The sequence below is a fragment of the Hemicordylus capensis genome, chromosome 5 (assembly GCF_027244095.1).
Source record: "Hemicordylus capensis ecotype Gifberg chromosome 5, rHemCap1.1.pri, whole genome shotgun sequence".
Lineage (NCBI taxonomy): Eukaryota > Metazoa > Chordata > Lepidosauria > Squamata > Cordylidae > Hemicordylus > Hemicordylus capensis.
Genome location: NC_069661.1, coordinates 220,122,536 through 220,135,945, shown reverse-complemented (window position 1 = coordinate 220,135,945; position 13,410 = coordinate 220,122,536). Strand labels below are relative to the sequence as shown.

The following is a 13,410-nucleotide window of genomic DNA, read 5'->3' as shown; positions in this document are numbered from 1 at the left end:
CCTTTTAGAAGACGGGGATCTCATCAATGTTTAATTCAATCGATGCTCTCTTTTGTTAATGAAGAGCTGATATATATATATATGGAGAGGGGTGTGTGTGTGCGCGCGCGTGTTGTGTGCTTAAAACACCCCCGATTAATTTACCAATATTGATTTTTTTTTCTGGCTTGGAGATCGCATAGAGTATTCAGCATGGAGGCCCTCTGCAGAATATGTTAAAAGGCAGCGGCTTGGATAGAGAAAGGGCACCAAATGCAGTATGCGTCAAATAGACCATCGCTCAATGAAGTCACTTAGCTATTCAAAACATGTTCAGCCATCACTCAACCGTTTGCACCAAGAACGGGGGGGAAATTTCGCTCTTCTTCCCGGCCACAACCATTTCCAAAAGCATCTCTTTCTCCCCCCCCCTCCACTTTTTTTTTATTTTTAAAAAGGGTGGAATGGAGGGAGACAGAACCCTTTAGGACAAACGCACAGTTTATATTTCTCCTCCCTTCCCTCTCATCTCCAGACCCCCTCGTGCCGATTCTGCGGGATCCGTTTCCCCCTTCCCAGGCATGCATCGCCAGCCGCGGTCGGCACCACTTCGGTTGAGGCGGGGACAACACAAGCCTGTACATGCGTGTCCACATTAACGATGTCTGCCCACCCCCACTCCCCAAGTCTGATGCTATTCTTAAACATACGGTCTACGGTGATGCTCTGCGTGTTCATAAAACACCCCACGTTTGTATCAGCCTCCCCCCCTCTCGCTTCCTCTCCTCTACACGCACGATCCGAAGAGCCCCCTCCCCCTCCCCACAGCTATACCAAGAGCAGTGCTGAATAGCACATTTCAAAGCGAGCCCCTGACATCCCTCCTCCCCTCGCCTGTACACAGCGTCTGATTTCAGAAACTGGCTGCAGTAGCGATTCTCTTGCTGCCATCAGACATGCCAATCCGGGTGGGAGCGGACTTGCTTTTGCTCAGTTTCCCATTAGACGAGGCGGTGGGGGGCAGAGAAAGGTCTCTCTCTCTCCCCCCCCCCGTTCCCACTCCTGGTTCATTTGGAGATGGGGGTCACAAACCCTCTTGAACCGAACACAAACAAGACCCCAGCCCACCCCAGCCGGTATATGTAGCTGCTTGGAGACATTACAACAGCCTCTTGAAAACTCTGCTGGAGACAAGGAGGAACCTTCGAACATTCAACCCCCAAGCAGCCTAGACAGAACAAGACCGGCTGTTGTTGATACTAAGAACATTGCTGATGTTACGAAAAGCAGGCAAAGGAAGTTGTTTTGTTTTCTCCCCCTTTCACTTTCCCAGACTAATCGTCATCAGCCCAATTCGCAAAAGGAGACCAATTATTTTCCCCCTGTCATTAGAAGCCAACGGCGCACTCCGACAATATAACATTTTGCTCGCTTTCCACAAGGAACTAAAAAGAATCCGGAAAGAGGCGGGCCAAACACACAGTTGCTTTTTAAGAAGGTCTCTTTGGTGTTTTCACAATACAGAGATTATACCAATTAGCAGGGTTTTCAGGGGTGGAGTGGGGGAGAAGAGGGCTAATGGGGAGAGAATGGAGACGTGTACCTTGGATATTTACAACTTTACTGCTTTTCCGCAGAAACTAACCCGAACACCCTGATTCCACAGGGCTGATGTGAGAAAATGGTGGAATGGGGAGGAATTTTTTTTATGGGGGAGATGGGAGGGGATGGGGGGGGGAGTGAGATCCGGAATTAAATACCTTCTAGGCAGCAGGTTCTCCATAATCCAGAATGGGTCATGACTTCTTCGTTCTTTTTGCTGGTTTCGTTCTCACTGGTACCTTTCGTCTTGCAAACCCCTCTGGAGTAAAGCCAGTAATCGGTCCCCACAGCTATGGTCATGAGGCTGAAGGCAGCGAAAGCACCAACGGTGGTTAAAAGCATCTGAACACCTCTGTCAAAGAGCCCCATAATTCTTCATTATACAAATACCCAACCGCCTTCTGATTCTTGGGCTGTGTATGTGTTTGTATGTTAATAATAAAATAAAATAATATTTCCTCTAATAATAAGAATAATATAATGGGTATCTATTCGAGATCACTAGAGAGAAATCTATGTATAAAAAAGGGAGGTAAGAAAGCCCACGGAATCAGTGTAAATGGGGAAAAAAATCACAGGGGAAGAGGCTTGCCTTGTAAAAGAGGAACGTTCCGGCTCTTAATATTTTATATATATGTATGTATATCTATCTATATATATAAAAAAATAAAATAAAGGAAAAATAGATAACCCCCCCAAAAATGAGATGCCTTAATCCCTTTTTCTAAAATTCTGGTCTCCAGTTTCCATATGTAATGGCTAATTTGGAGATGGCTTCCACAGTGAACGGGGGAGCAGGAGCAGCAGAACCGGCAACAGAAAAAGCATCCTCAACACACTCTCTCATTATCTGGACCTAGACAGTTAGAGACTGTAAAAGCAGAGATGCAACCTTCAGTCTTCTTGCTTAGCTCTGCAGCTTGCGCCATGAAAAAATCTCTTTCCTCCCCAGTTATCTTCCTTGGGGTTTTTTGTGGGTTTTGTTGGCTTGCTGGCTTGCTTGCTTTTGTTCCGATTCTTTCTTTCTCTCCCCGTTTTCTACCACCGAACCAGACTTGTCAGGATATTGTAAGCCCTTGATTTCAGCTGAACAGGTGCTGAGGTTTTGCCTTCCATGGCTTGTCCCCCCCACGGCAGCGGCAGAGCAGCAGTTGTTATTGGTGGTGATGTTGATAGTGGTGGCAAAATGGGCAGAGGAGGGGGGAGTTTCTCCCGGAGAATCAAGACGGATTTCCCTTCCTCCCCCCTCTCTGCAAAGCTTCTGAAGATAAAGGGAGACCAGTAGGCTTGCTGCAGGATATACTGCCCGTCGGTGTCTCGCGCCTTCTCTCTTGCCTTCCTAGTTCCGCTCCCACCTACTGCATTAACGTGGTGGTGCTGAAATGGACAGTTCCCCCCGCACCGATCACTCCGCGGTGCTAAAGAACAGCTCTTTTACCTCTTTGCCCGGGGTGCTGCTGGGAAAACGGGGGAGGGCTGGGAGGAAGATCTTCCACTTCCTAGATCTTCTTCGCCAGCATCTGCGAGTGATAAGCAACCCTCTTCGGGTCTGAGGAACAGGAAGGGTGATTAGCCTTCCTGCTTGTCCTTTTCTACCCCTCTTCTTCCAAATCCTGAAATGATGAGTCCCTGAGGCTTCAGAAGCTCAGAGAAAGGCGTAGCTGGATCTCTCTCTTTCTCTCTCCCCCCCACCCTCAGCCCAGCCTCCTTCTCATTCCAGCTATACGTGCCCTGAGCTCCAAATACAAACCTCACATCACAATCAGACCAGCACAAAACTTCAATCAGCCGTTTCTCTTCCTAGGAGACCGTGAAAATGCAACGTGGAAGGGTAATTTGAAATATGTATGCTTTGTGTTATGTTTAGCAACGTGGCGGTGGGGAGCTCCTCATTTATTCTTGACTGTGTGAGCTGAACACATGTGTATGTGTGCGTGCATATGCTGTGATTTTGTTCCTCCTCTAATCGTTGGGTGTGGGTCTGTGCTATGCTTGCCTCTTTTTCTCTTGGAAGCTTTTTGTGAGATACCGGATTGTCTGCCCCATCAAGATGACATTTTGGAGACATGGGATGGCAGAATAAAGTAGAATAAAGAAGGAAATGTGGTGCATATGTTGAATCTTATCTTTTCCAAGGCAACATCCTTTAAACGTCCTTTTTCTTAAAACAGAAAGAAACGTGTTGAACATTAAAAAAAAAAACCCTATAGTTTGTTGCATTTACTAAGTTTCCTGTGCCACTAGTAACTTGTTAGCAGTGGACCAGAAAATTTCTATCTATCTATATACTGTTAAAAGAATACAATACTGATATCAAAGTATGTCATAATCCTTTCCTCCTTTCCTCAGCAGTCTCATTAGAGGAGGTTAATTACATTAGTCACCTCGTAGTTCTTAACGCGTAACTGTTCATTAATGTAACGACAGTAAAGGAAATACAGTGACTCCCCTCTCATTCCTGATCCAACTGATTTCATTTATCTCGGATCAATTTCATAGTGCAGGGAACAAGAGAGACTAGAAGGGCCGCTTGATGTTGTCTGTAGGTCTGCCAGAAGGGTGTGTGGGGAAGCTAAAGCTGTCAAAGAGATGGGGACGTGCTGCCATTTCATAACTCTGTCTTTCCGCCCTTCTTTGGCCCCCTCTTTCTCTTTTTAAAGGCTGGGCTGGTTTTTGTTAGACCATCTCCCTCCAAGGTCTGGTAGACGTTAAAGAATTTGCAGAAGACCAATGGCTTGCCCGTCAGCTTCACATAAAACTGCAGAAATGTCCGCTGTTAACATACTTCATTTTTATGCTCTTAACTGTGTTGAACCAAGAGGAAAGCATTATTCTTCAGGTATATGTCAGCTATCAAAATCCTGATTAAAAATAATTTATATTCACAAACTGTGTGGCAATGTCCATGTAGTCCGGACTGTACTCAATCTTTGTGAGGGGCAGCATACTATGGCATTTCCTCTCTGAGGTTAATTTTGTCTTCCTGAGAACATCATTCTGTATTTCTCAGTGCCTCCAAACTCCTAGTCCTCATGACTACAGTGATGCCAAGTACTTTGTAGCCCCCACCATGTGATCTTGTTTGTCCTTGCAGTGACCCAGTGAATAAGATCACTGTTGTGTCCCCTTGTAGAGAAAGGAAGGGAAGGCCTTTTTTCAAGTACTCCTCACAAATATTTTCAGAAAGATCTCAGTGTGACGTCTGGCAGGTATCTTGGTCTATACTCAGATGCTTGCTAAGAAGCTGGCTGTCAGCTATGATGGCTATGTGAAACCTCCATGTTCAGAGGCAGTATACCACTGAATACCAGCTGCTGGGGAGGGCATTAGTGGGGGAAAGCTATTGCCTCTTTGCCTGCTTGTGGGCTGTCCAGAGGCATCTGGTTGGCCACTGAGGGAGATGCAATACTGGACATGGTGGAACATTGCTCTAATCCAGCAGGGCTCATTTAAGTTCTTAAGCCGTGGGGTTTTTTAAATTGTAATTCTCCCTGTTCCTACTGTGCTATGATTCATATAGATCCAACAGTGTGCTAGACATACAATTTTACAAATGCATTCTGTCATGGGAGTAATCCCCAAATAATTCCTACAGAGGAGATGTGTCATTACGAGAACTGAGATGGAGCTGCCTAAGGCTGGCAGGGAGTTCATGGGGTTGAACAAGGATATATGCCCAGGTCTCCCAGGTGCGAATCACATACTATCCATGCCAGAGGAATAATCAGATACATATTAACAAGTCTAGCAGTGCATATTTAGGATATGTCTTTTCTTGTCAAAATAAGAGTGTCACCTGCTTCCTCACTCCATTTCTCCTTCTGAGCAGACACCATCTGCCTGTATCCTATTTATGCCTTCAGAAGAAGGGATGTCAAAGTGGAAGGCTGGACTAGTTGACTGGGAGGATGGGTGGGTGGTCCTTCCTGAATTCTGATACTCTCTTCTTTGGAAATATAGGCCTTCTGTGTTTTCTGGGTGAGAAAAGGGTAGAACCCCCCACAGTGGTGTAACGGTTTAATGGAAAATGTGTTGACAAGGGATTTTGTCTTGCTGGGCTGCAAGCCTGGAACATCTGCTCTCAGGGAAGAGGCACTGCTTCGAGGGGGAGCTGAATCTGGATAGCAGGGAGAGGTCAAGTTCTGCAGGACCTGGGAGAGCACCCAGTGAAACTGCTTAGGAAAACAGGAATGCTTTGAGGGAGTGGTTTGAGTGCAATGGAGCACCCAAGCAAACAGACTGGTACCCAAGCCTTGCCTCTTCGGGCCATGCAAGTTACATGCAAATTTGGGAAGGGGCAATGGGGAGTGGAGAAGCAGTGGGGGAGAGGTTGCTTAACCCTTTCTTGCCTCCTATTTCCCTTTCCCAAATTGTACCCACAGTGTCTCTCCCTGTGGGCTTCCTGATTTGTTTGTGAAGGCCTGCCGTGTTGGTATCTCTCTCTATGTGTGGGCGTAGGTGTAATTTTGAGTGTGGAAATGCTAAGCTGGGAAATGGTTAAGCAGATACTCCAGGTATGGCTTCTCTGCTCCTAATTGTCTCCTCACAATATGATTTTTCCTTTAAAAAACAAAGCAGTTATTTATTAATATTAATAATAATAATAAAAAAATTTTATTTATCACTTTTAAACAAATACCCCCTCAAAGCAGTATACATAGCAAGAACAATAGATGATTCCCTGTCTCAAAAGGACCCAAAGTCTTTTAAAATACACACACACACACACACACACACACACACACACACACACAGCCAGTTGACATTATCACTACTGGTGTGCACGTACTACCACACATACCACACCGCACCACACCACACCACACCAGGACATGGATGCTCAAGCATGGATGCTCACGGTGGGGTTGGATTTTTGCAGATCTCCTCTATCCTGGAAATGCTCCATGCAGCCTAGGAGTAGGTCTCTGAGCATCACACAGCCCTCAGAGGCCTACTTTCAGGTCACAGAGAGAACTTCCAAGGTGAGGAGGCATCAGCAAAAACTGCTCCCCCATGCAAGGATCTGCAGTTAGGGCCACTAGCATTGCACATGTGCTTTTTTGACTGCATGTGTGCACTGTTAGTGAGCCACCAGCAACAGCCACTGGAGAGACACTGCTGGGCTGAATCGGTACAGTTGCTCTCCCCTGCTAAATATAAATGAATCACCACTTGAAATATACCTCCTTGCCAAGTTGCAAGTATCATGACACATATGTGTATTGTTATTTCTTGTTTAGCCCTCAGTCTGGGAACTAGCAGAAATGGAAAGAGCCTGGGTGCTCTCTAGGTGCACCTTCTGCCTTCTCTCCTAGGAGCTTACAGGAAAGGATTGCTGAAGAAGTTGGCTGCTGGTGAGGTGATAGAACTGAGGCTCCTGCTTCTTTGCTTGAGAATCCTCAGCTTTAGGATTAGTGTGAGCAGGGGTGTAGCAAGGTTGGAGTGGGAACTGGTCCTTACCCCCCATCTTCAGAGAGCCACGAGGGGGAGAACAAAAAGTAAGCTGTCACTAAGTCAGTGCACCCGCCCCACCCCGGGCCCATTGACATTTATTATTTACTGTATTTTATTTATTTGTTTGAGTTTTATACCGCCCTTCCAAAAATGGCTCCTGGATTTGTCCTCCCTTGTTCAGTTGTGTGAGAACAGTTGCATGTGTGAGAACAGTTGCATCAGTGGAGAGTAACATCCACCACCTTGCTATGTGTATTTTGTGCATTAAAGCATTCCAACAACATCCAATCAATATACCAAACAAAACATTTCAACCAACCATACCAGGCTCCTCTTCCTCATGTCAGCTTTGTCACATGTGTTAAAAACTCTGGCTGGTTATTTGAATCCACCCTCTGCTACATTTGCAAGAAGCTTGAACATATTTTCTCCATTTGCTTAGGGGAAGTTCAATATGATGATGATTGAGATTCTCTGCTTCAGTTTAATGACCTATATAGATCAAAGCTGCTCTTTCTTGACTAATTCTTCTTTCTTAGCTCGCCTTGTTGCTTGCCAGAGAGAAAGCCACCAAGACATGGAGTCCAACCAAATAAAATGGTAGCAATGGCAATCAGAAGGATTTGTTTGTCAACAAATGTACTTCAGTGTCTGGCATCATTGGTGACAAGAGGCATATCGGCATCTGCTCTGTTCCGCAGCAGACGTTCCTTTCCTTCTGGATGGAGTGAGGCTCTGAGAAGGAGGAATGTGAGTGTTATTATAACTGTGTTTATTCCAGCCCTGCTCCTTCCTTTTCTAATGGGGACTTCTCATGATGAGGTCAGGGCCTGCTTTTTTGGCCTTCTTTATAACTGAACATCACAAAGGAGCCAGCTAAACACAGCTAGCATGTACCCAACAGTGCCTTTCAGGAACAAAGGCATTGGATATGAGATTTGTCACACTGGAATCTTTCTTTTCCTCATCATGCTGTAGTTAAGAAAGCAGATGGGGAAACAGAGAAGAATCAACTACTGACATTGTATAGTCAAGCTTTGCAAGTGAAAATCAAAGAGTATTACATAACAACTTCAACATTTTTAAAAAACTGGCTCAAAATGTAAATTTTCAATATAGTCTTCTTTGTTGCTGAAAACAGTGCACTATTTCTAAAACTTCCAATATGGCTTTCAGAATAGTTATTCTGCCATTTTGCTACAGTTCTTCAAAATAAATCACACCACTCTCCATGATCATTATGGTACTCTTTTTGGTGTAAAAGTTTGCTTCCAAGGAGAATGCTTTGAGCAGGATCCCATGGGATTATATGAGGGGAAAGTAGCACATCAGAATTGGCCATTCATGCAGATTTTTCTAGGACAATCCTATATGTAGGAGTTAGAAATGATCTAGACTTCTGTTCATGAGATCCCCCTTGAAACCCCCCTATGATTGATCAGTGTGTCAGCTTAATGTTTTCCCAAGTGGATGACTCCACAGGAACCATTCCCAAAGCACTCACTTGGTAGAAAACATTACTTGGGAATTGGCCCTGTGTTTGTACACCACACTTCCCAAGGTTTTCATTGCAAGAATACAAGCGATTTAATAATTAGCTCTGCAGGGTATCTTCTTGTGCTCAGCAAGTGTAAAAGAAACCAGAGGGGAAGGAGAAACAAGAGGAGGGTCAGGAGTGAGAAAGAGGTCTCTCATGACTAACGTCCTTACCCCTTCTCACATCTACTTCTTCACATCAGCATCCGCTCTGTCCAGGTGGCTTCCCTTGGCTTCGACCTTTTATTCATCATTTCTTCCTTTGTTACCCCTCTTCTTTATCTTTTATCTGCATTACTGTGTTTCTCTCTGTAGTTGCCCCAGACTGTACAGACACACCAGTACACTTATTGCAACGTGCTATCCAGTTCAGGAACATATTCTTTTTCTTTTGTGGGTGTGTTTCTCCTCATCTCTAAGTACCAACATGATTGTTGCTTCCAATCATGGCTGAGTTATGCCCACGGTAGGTCAGAGGCCATCCTTCAAAAGTAATCTGCTCAGTATGGTTCCATTATTGTTGCACAAACACTCTGCACATGGTCAAAAACCTCCACCTTTACCATACTTGGCAGTGGTGTACAGACACTCAGCACACTCAGGTGCCTCCCGCCTTCATTGCACTTTGCATATAGTAGTGCACATGTCCTCAACACGTTCAGTGGCCCTTGCCAACTGAAAAAAGTAATGCACAAGGACTCAACACTTGCTTAGAAGATGCTAAGGCCATTCACACAATCATATGGAGATGGTTTGAGAGGGGAAAGAGCTCCTACCCTGTTCCAGACAGATGAGCAGGGCCTCTGTGTGGCTCTGCAAATCTGGAACCCAGAAGAGCATGGCAGCCGGGCGCTTGAAACAGAGACTTTCCTCCCAGGATCCAGCGAATCTTTCCAGCATGCACTATGATGGCAGGAGAAGGGGAAACCTTATTCATTCATTCATTCATTCATTCATTTAAACATTTTTATACCACCCAAAACTTATGTCTCTGGGCAGTTTACAACCTTATGACATCAGCAGCCACCCTCTAATTGGCCATGAGGGGGCAGGAGGCAGGTCCAACCCTATTCCAAGCCATTTTGAGAAATGGATCATAGACAGTGCTGTGTAGAGCAGCTCTCTATTACAAACATATGGCGGCCAGCTGCCAGGAGCTGCTGAAAAAGGGAAATGCCAACACATAGGAAATCAAATAGATAAATAATATGCAAACACTGAGGTAGGGTGGCTCCTCTTTTTATTGTGCGGTGGCAACGAAACAGGTACAAAAGTAGGGCTACCGAGGTTTCAGTGCACAGGGTATGTGGGATTTCCATAGGTCCACGCGAGCCTGGATAACTGGGTTTACTGCCTCCAACCCTCTTACTCATGGTTGTGTGAATGAGACCTGCTCTCTTTTGTGACACATTTTTTGTGAGATCTCAATGCTGAGCACATTTTTTGCTTCCCAATGACATAGGCTCCATACTTTAGGAATTTCTAACCTGCCTTTAGCAGCACAAGAAGTGGAAGAAGGAATGCAGTAATGGGCTGGATGAGGATGAATAAGCTGAGACTCAGTCCAGACAAGACACAAGTGCCGTTGGTCGGTGGCTCCTCTGGCCGGGTGAATGGCGGTCAGCCTGTTCTAGACGGGGTTGCACTCCCCCTGAAGGACCAGGTTCGCAGTCTGGGGGTGCTCATTGATCCAACACTGTCACTAGAGGCTCAAGTGGCCTCTGTGGCTCGGAGCGCCTTTTATCAGCTTTGGCTGATACGCCGACTGCGACCCTACCTGGATAGAGACAGCTTGGCCACAGTTACCCATTCTCTGGTAACCTCTTGCTTAGATGACTGCAATGCGTTGGACGTCAGGCTGCCTTTGAAAACAGTCCAGAAACTGCAGCTGGTACAAAATAAGGCTGCAAGATTATTAACTGGGACTGGACATTTTGATCATATCATCCCAGTGCTTCATCAGTTGCACTGGCTCCCAGTTCATCTCTGGGCCCCATTCAAAGTGCTGGTTTTAATCTTCATAGCCCTAAATGGCTTGGGACCAGGTTACCTGAGAGAATGCCTTGCCCTATATGTCCCTACCAGAATGTGGGGCTTCCTCCAAGGGGTGACATCAGCTATCCTGCATCCTTTCACCGGGCGCTATTCTTCCCCAGGTGGGCCTCAGAAGTCTAGCAAGGGGTGGGGTTGAAGGAGGGAACACCCTTGCGGCAGAAACCTGTTTGCCTCACAGGCTCTCTTAGGGTGTTCTTTCCGCTCCTACCCCCTCGTCACAGATCCCAGGGCTCCTTCCAGCTTGAGCCCTCACCATCAACTGGCCCTTCACTATCGGCCAGCCCTTCCTCAAATAGCTCCCAACATTCCGTGCAAGTCTCACGGAATGTCTGGCTCCGAGATCCCATGCTGAGATCTCGCAAGAGAGGTCGGTTGAGACGGACATGCTGACCCCCTCATTCTGGGCGTTTCCTGGGGATGAGCCGGAAGCAGAGAGATAAGGCTCACCACACATTCCCGCCACTGGCGTTGGGTCGCCTGCTCCAGCCCCACCATGCCCTTACACTGAACCTTAAGATCTTCTTCGGAGGCACTCCTCCGGGTGCTCCTGCCAAACCAGGTGAGGCAGGTGGCTACCAGGGAGAGGCCCTTTTCGGTGGTTGTACTTCATTTATGGAATAGTCCCCCCAGTGAGGTTCGCCTGGCTTCGCCACTTTGTTCTTTTAGATGCCAGGTAAAGACCTTTTTGTTCACCCAGGCCTTTTAAATTTTGGTTTTCAGATTTGATCTGATTTTTAACTAATTTTAAAATGAGTTTTTAAGCTGTTTGGTATTGCATTTTGTATTTTCTTTTCTTCTTTTTTGTCTATTATGATTTAATGTGTTATGTGTTTTTAGTGTATGTTTTAATCCTCTATTGTGAGCCACCAAGAGAAGAATTTGTTAAGGGGCAGCTAATAAATAAAGTTTTTATTATTAATTACTACTATTACTGCCGCCGCCGCCACCACCACCACCACTACGTGGAGCATGGGAAGAAGAGAGAAGGTTGCCTTCCTTTCCTCATGCTCCTTTCAAGGCTTGGAAGAAATCTATTGAAGTCTGAAGAAGAAGGTTGCTGGCAACCTTCCATCCTCCCTGTGCCACTTCCTATGTTTGTAAAGGTAGGTTCTGAAGGGGGCTGGCTCCCCAGCAGGGGCATGGTGTAAGCATTTGGTGCCTACTGGCCTCAACTGCCACAGTACCTTGGGCCACCCCTACATTTGATGCTCACTTCCTCTCCGTTGCTTTATGTTGCTCTTTATTGAAATTTAAAGAGGAAACAGATGACCCCAAAGAAAAACAGAATGCAAGTGTGGGAAGAACATGAGGAGACATTCTGCTTGGGTGGCACGACTCAAGCTTCAACAGTGGTTGGGGTAAAATATCAAGCTGTCAGTGTGGGTACTCCCACAGGGGTGTCAAGAACTAGAAGATGGGAGGGAATAAGGCACATTAGTGTGTGGTTCTGTGAAGAATGGGAGGATGGAAAGAGAACTTCTAGGGGGGCTATGAGGGAGAACACTGGCTTCTTTGCCCAGTGCAGCTCTACCATTCCACAGGATCATGTTGTGATTGATGGCCCTCATCAACTTTTAAAGGAAGACAGCAGTTTCCCAGAAAATTTAATCATGCTCTGAAACATCTGAAGACTTCAGTGCAGAAACTGAAATCAATTATAAAATACCTGTGCCTTGTTTCAGGTCAGTGTCAACAAATATACTTTTGGTCCTTCTCATAATTTCCTCACAACCGCAAGCTAGTAAGCCTACTTTCTTTCCATTGTGGGATTTCTCATTCTGTGCAAAGGAGTTCAAAGAGACACATCTTGAACCAATAAGTGAAAACACAGATCTCCAGATGCTTTTACTATGGATGTTGCCATTTCGCTGTTAAATCAAATCAGCATGGATCCAGATTAGATGTATAAATCCTAAGTGGAGATTAGAGATAGAACTGGAGGAGGGGGACGTCATCTCTAGAAATGTTTTCCAAAGGTCAAAGTAATTATGATAGGAGAGCAACAGGTTGAGCAGGCAAAGTCTGAAGCAAAGAAAACAATATAACCCACAACTAAGGCTCTTTATATTTATTGCCTTTCATTACAATACCTCATCATGGCATCTCATCCCTGATGAGATGTCAGGGTTTGATCTGCACAGATTCAAGCCATGTTGTCCCCTCATGCCCACCCCCCAACACAATGACAACATCCGTGGGCAGACAGTTCTGGCAGGATTTGGGTTAACAGCCTTGATAAAATCTGCCTTGGTAATGCCAACACATATTGAATCCATGGACCCTGCGCTTCGAATGCTTGCTGCAGCCATTATGTGATTTTTTGCTTTGTGTGAATCATATTTCTCTCAGGCGTACCCGTTGCTAATCCTATGTGTGGTGGCTCTCGCAAGAGTTCACAAGCGAGCTGCCGGCAAGGGGAGAGGAAAGCAGCAGCACCGGATAGGTGGGTGGGCAAGGAAGGAAACGCGGGCAGGGAGAAAGCAGCAGCGGCAGGTGGGCAGGCGGGCGAGAAAACAGGGCGGGTGGGCAGGAGAAAACAGCGGTGGCAGCGGGAGAACTAGAGGCACAGATGCTCTGTGCCCGGCCCAACTAGTTTTTAATATTTTATTAGAAATGCTTTTTGAACTGAAAATTGTATGCTGCTTTGGGGGTCCAACCAAAAAGTGGCAAATACGTTTTATAAATAAAATGGTCATAGCACAAATTTCACACTTTTTGCTGAACTTCCTTGATTCAACTTAGGACTTTTTTTTTTGGTGACCACTAGCATAGATGCAGCCCCAC

At 45.8% G+C, this 13,410-nt stretch overlaps 1 protein-coding gene across 3 annotated transcripts in view; it reads right to left on the bottom strand.

Moving 5' to 3' along the window:
* The window catches only part of CACNG2 (calcium voltage-gated channel auxiliary subunit gamma 2), a 175,340-nt gene extending 172,215 nt beyond the window's left edge, over window positions 1–3,125 (bottom strand). For all 3 annotated transcript variants that reach the window (XM_053257605.1, XM_053257604.1, XM_053257606.1), the window contains exon 1: window positions 1,740–3,125. In XM_053257605.1, coding sequence (XP_053113580.1) covers window positions 1,740–1,950 — 211 coding nt within the window. In that variant the 5' untranslated portion in view covers window positions 1,951–3,125. The remainder of the gene's footprint in view (window positions 1–1,739) is intronic.
* Between the last annotated feature and the right edge of the window lie 10,285 nt (window positions 3,126–13,410).